Genomic DNA, 5,242 nt, shown 5'->3' with positions numbered 1-5,242 from the left:
TTTTGGAATATTTCGACGAGTGTAATTATTTTACGCTTCGCATAGAACTCGATATTAGTGTAAAGTGGCATTACATTTTTGACGAGCATGTTCGGCCTCGATTGGGATTTTGGTTTCCTTCCAGATCGATACAGAGGTAAGAAACCAACATAATCTCAACCTTTTGCTCTTCTCTCTCTTTCTCTCTTCGCTCAGAAAAGATGTAGGATAGGAAAAAATCAGAGATCTGGATTTCTTCCTTCTCGCTGATATGACGCAACAATGCAACACGTAGCACTCCGCTGCAACGGAAGCAACGTGCTTTGACAGGCGTAACGTCCAATTAAATGACGACTTGAAAGGTAGCGCGCGTTTATCGTTGATTATATTTATTTAATTATCTTGTTACGGCCGCGCGAAACTGCGCTTGCTTGCATGAAGCGCGGGTGCAACAAGCGATACATCTGTTAACGCGGCCATTAGAAGAAATACCGTAAGATAGTTCGAAGGTTTCAGTGTTTTTTTTTTTAATATTAAATGAGATTATGTAATTAACGATTCTCCATACTATTATAAAGCGCGTTGAAACACGCGAATAAATAATAAATGAAACTACACAAAATTCCAATATTCCGATATCAATAGAGTATTTTGTAGTTAATGAATACTGATTTTCGTTTTACTAGCATTTATGGATAATGTTGGCGTTAGTCAATGATTTATCCGTTAACTACTATAATTTCCCGGATTTACACAGCTCACTCAACCGTCTTTATGTATGTCTGTCGAACTGTTTAAGCTATGAGCATATAAGCGGGACAATTACATGGAATGCTGGGTTCTGCGTCTTTCCTTCGTCCTTTTCTTCCCTTTGCCTTCCTCCTTCGTGGCTATCTCCGATATGCATGGGGCTCTCTCGCGCGTCTCTCCTTTCTCTGATTTATCGACGTATTTCTAATCAAGAGACCGCGCGCGATCGGTAGAAGCTGTATTAGTTAACCTTGTCAGATAGATAGGTAGGTACCTCCTGGCTGGTCGTTCATGCTAAGTAGCTGCTTCGTGGGTGGTGCTCCAGACTGCTATCTAGTACTCGCGGTGCGCATGGTATTCGATCGATCGATTGATGCGCGTTTGATCCTCTCTTTTAAAAGGAGTCCTTGATTAGTTATCGGAAAACGAGAAAGCTCAGATTAACGAGAAAACGGAAAACATTTTTTTTCTTTGATACGGACGATTGAGAGTTAGAAAAAATGGTGGAAGCTAAAGCATTTTAATGTGAAATTGATCTTCCGTTCTAACGCCTTTTCCTTCTGTTTTCAGGATCCGAGAAGAACGGCTATTCTGACGGCGGAGGCTCTTTCTCGTATCATTTCGGTGAGTGCTTATCTTCGATTGAATATCTTTTCCTGCATGCAACAAATATCGTTACGCAATCTGCATAATTCTCGATTTGTTTGTCGTCGTGCTATTTCTTCCGCGATAATTCGTTGCGATAACCGTAGCATTCGACGTAAGCAAAATAATGTAATAACCGCCGTTTCTCGAATGTCGGAAGTGAAAATCATCGTCCTACTGGTTCGGGCGATTATGCGGAGGCCGACCAAGTTAACTCTAACGCACCGAGCGTGTATCGGACGTATCTATCGGGCGTGCTCGGTGCTACGTGCGTAGCGAAGTGATTAGGGCTTAACGATTATTCGCGGTCCTGCGGTGAAGTTAACCGGTCGTAGAAGTAATAACGCCGGACAATCTGGTCCGGCAATCAATGAGTACGTGTTTATGTAAATTGAACGAGTCGAGACACGAACCACGCGAGCGACTTTTGCTATACGGTTGCACCCTGGGCGCCGCGGAATTAGATGATTCTTTTATTAGCCAGCGAGAAAGGAAGTAGAAGAAAGAGAGACTATAATATAGAATTGCACGCGATCGTCTTCAGTGGCGGAGAAATCGCGACAGATCATTTCGCGCTTCAAATTACACTTCCTTATTAGTTGCATAAGTATTTTTTTTTTATATCGACCCTAGACCTCAACCCTTAGACTTTATAAAACGTTTAGTTTTTTTTTTAAGAAATGTAAAGAATGAAAAATTTGCAGTACGAAGCTATGACGGATGGGCAATTAAATCCTGTAAACGTTGACTACTTATAACGTACTGGCAACTGAAAAACGCGCTTTTAATGCTAGCAAACGGCTGACAATCCGGTAGTTATAACTCTTCTTGATCGACGATTACTTGTAGTAAATTGCTGAGGTGAAGCGGCCATCTCTCTCGCGAGAAGGTATCATGTTTGCGCTACACAACAGGCAAATGTAAAGTAGAATAATTGTAGTCATTATTTTGTTAAACAAGGTTTTGCCGCAACGCCATTCTCGTGTCGATAAACGCGACGCTATAAAATTTTTAGTGCGCACGAGCGCGACCGTTATTGGTACGTTTGCACACGGGTTTAAGACACTACCGGTCGTTAACGACAGAAAATTGCAGCACCCGGCGTAGCATTTGTTTGTCGTATCTGCTGCCGAGCTTAATATTTGCCGTGCTGCGCGTTCGTTTGGCCAGAACGCATTGTAGGAGCACCCGCAGTAATAATAGGTATCGCCAACTTTACATGGAAATTGTGGGTACTTTTCTCGTTACTTCTCAAATTCACGTCGATGCTTGTTGAAATCTCAGGATAGCAGATTGAAAGAAACATTGCAGTCGTGTTATTAAAGCGCACATCGCAACGTGATGTTTTACATAACGCACGCATTTTTGCACTTAACGATATTCCTGGTCGTTTGACATTTTATATCTGAATATCAATAACTGGATATTCAATTTTTTTAAATATTGTAATGTTTATCTTTATTTCTCAATAATCATTTACTACATTATCGAAATTACATTGAGCATAATAACGCAAGTTATAAAACACAAGCGTATACTTTCATGATTCTACTGCGATTTGCTCCAATTTCGCGCCCTCTTATTTCAGCGTCGAGACCTCCTAAGGGTCCAATTTAATCAGTCCCGCTTCTTTTTCGTTCCACGAAAGACTGGAATCCAGTTCACGAAGTCGACGCGGTCGCGTTCCGTCGCTCGACGCGAGGTCGTACGACGCAGTTCGTCGTAACCATATCGGACGGAATGGAATAGTATGGCACGGTCGTTCGTCGAATGGGAGCCGTGGAGGCCGATCAATTATGCCGGTCGATTCCAGGCCACGAAATGTCAAGGCTCCATCTCGATGGAATTCTAACGCAGTCTCATCTTCGACGACGGCGCGTCGCTCGAGCGCGTCACTGCCGGCGATGACGACAGTCGAGATCGTTACCGCCGTCATGAATCGCGATGATCGATCTCTTCTCAAAGCCACGACTTGCCGGATGATTAGCGAGTCGCCTTGGGTACTCCAGTTACTTCCAGTAATATTCACTGATACGTTCTCATTTCTCTTAGGTCGTTGACAAATCGATAACGTCCGAGTTCGCTCGACTGTAGCTTCCGATCGTCCTTCATAAAATTAGATATATATACGTAACATATATCAGAATTTCTCTATGATGCAAGGAATAAATATATTTATATAACTTTTTATACTTAACATATATATAAAATGAGAATTATGTGATTATGATTGATTAACAGTTAATGTGCGCTATGGTTAATGTGTTTCTCCTGTAAATTTCTTCCTTCGCACACGATTATTCGGTCGTTAGCCGAGCACGAAGAGTTAATCCTACGCGACCGCGGCCGATCCTCCGAACCAAGTTCGCGCAATCAAGCGCGATCTCTCTCTCTCTCTCTCTCTCTCTCTCTCTCTCTCTCTCTCTCTCTCTCTCTCTCTTTCTTTCTCTCGTATCAGGCGTGGCGTCGCGTCGCGTCGCGTCGCCTCCGCGAGGCTCTAAACAAAGTCTGTGGACGGGAAACGCGTCTTCACGGTAGCTATCGCCATTCACTCCGACTACGGCACGGCATGCTGCGCTTCCCCACGTCCGCGACAAAGATGCTTGGCGGCGCAACGAACGGCAGGGGACGCGTGTAAGTACGCGCACGTACGCACACGCGTGTGCCGAAGTATAATAAACATAATCGCGGTAGCGCGCGATGAGGAGGCCTTGGCCGTCTCCCTTCGGTCGTGCCCGGCACGCCCACCGCTACCATCGCCGTACAAAGAGAAAATACCGCGCCGTGGCAATCAACGGTTTTACACCTGAGCATCTCCACGTAGGTCGGCTGGCCGGCCGCGAGAGCGAGCAGGAGCGAGCAGGAGCGAGAACGAGGACGACGCGATGGTAAAGAGAAAGCAGGAGAGGGAGCGAAAGAAAGAAGGAGAGAAAGAGAGAAAGAGAGAGAGAGAGAGAGACGCGGATGCCCCTTTACTTCTTCCGTGGAGCGCCTCACCTCGATAGGCAAGACTCGGCGAGCACGATGTACCGACCTACCCTGAAGGATTATCGAAGCCTTGCATCTTTCGATACGCTCCCGTTCCTTCTTCTGCGGGCTCCCGTTGCGCGTCCCGGATCGATCCCGGCCGACGTGCGGCCTGCAGGATCCTGATCCTCGATTTGGATTCCGGTCTAACGGTCGTGCCGGGTCGCAGGGTTGGCAGATATCCCGGGGAATGCTGCTATGCCTGCTGTTTTTCGCGATGTCAGATAGACGAACGACACCGACGAGGATCTTGTACATGTTGCATTTAACTCGGAGTAATTTATCGGCATATTGATCGGAACGAAATATGAATCCGAATGGAATAAGTATCTATTTGAAGTTTTTTAAATTTTTCTAAAACATCTAGACGCACATCAGCGAGGTTTTCTATTTATGCAAATTTTATGTTAGAGAATTTCATATATTTTTCCGATTTTCGTACGCGACTTGATTTTTGTCAAGATTTACATTTTCTCGGCGCATCGAAAATCCGTGTAGTGAAAAGAGTGAAGAGAAAGAGAGAAAAGTCTTTAAGCAAAAGACATCGAGACATTCTCCGAGATGGATGATTATCGCTCAAGTGGAAATCTAGTCCTCCTTTTGTGGTCACATTGCGTGAACTGACGAGCACGCGATCAAATTTCAACGGCATTCCAAAGAGCCGATTCAATGACGTCAAATCATTTTTAGCCCAGTATGCGAGGTGTTTAGCTTTATGATTGCTTATTTATACAGTAGAAAATAATTCCATTAAGCTGCGAATGTATATCAAATAAAGTAATTTTCTTCAGTCCTCGTGTAGAGGTATGGGTAACTAAATATTGCAGTACACATTCAGTTT

At 44.4% G+C, this 5,242-nt stretch overlaps 1 protein-coding gene across 1 annotated transcript in view; it reads left to right on the top strand.

Moving 5' to 3' along the window:
• Positions 1–6: 6 nt before the first annotated feature.
• LOC112456105 (nascent polypeptide-associated complex subunit alpha, muscle-specific form-like) overlaps positions 7–5,242 on the top strand; it is a 114,281-nt gene continuing 109,045 nt past the window's right edge. The window contains exons 1-2 of the mRNA XM_025018420.1: positions 7–136; positions 1,300–1,353. Coding sequence (XP_024874188.1) covers positions 88–136; positions 1,300–1,353 — 103 coding nt within the window. The 5' untranslated portion in view covers positions 7–87. The remainder of the gene's footprint in view (positions 137–1,299; positions 1,354–5,242) is intronic.

This window comes from Temnothorax curvispinosus, unplaced genomic scaffold (assembly GCF_003070985.1).
Source record: "Temnothorax curvispinosus isolate PA1 unplaced genomic scaffold, ASM307098v1 QBEX01006657.1, whole genome shotgun sequence".
In the NCBI taxonomy this organism is placed as follows: Eukaryota; Metazoa; Arthropoda; class Insecta; order Hymenoptera; family Formicidae; genus Temnothorax; species Temnothorax curvispinosus.
The sequence above is the reverse complement of the archived record's forward strand: the minus strand, read 5'-3'. Positions and strand labels throughout refer to the sequence as shown.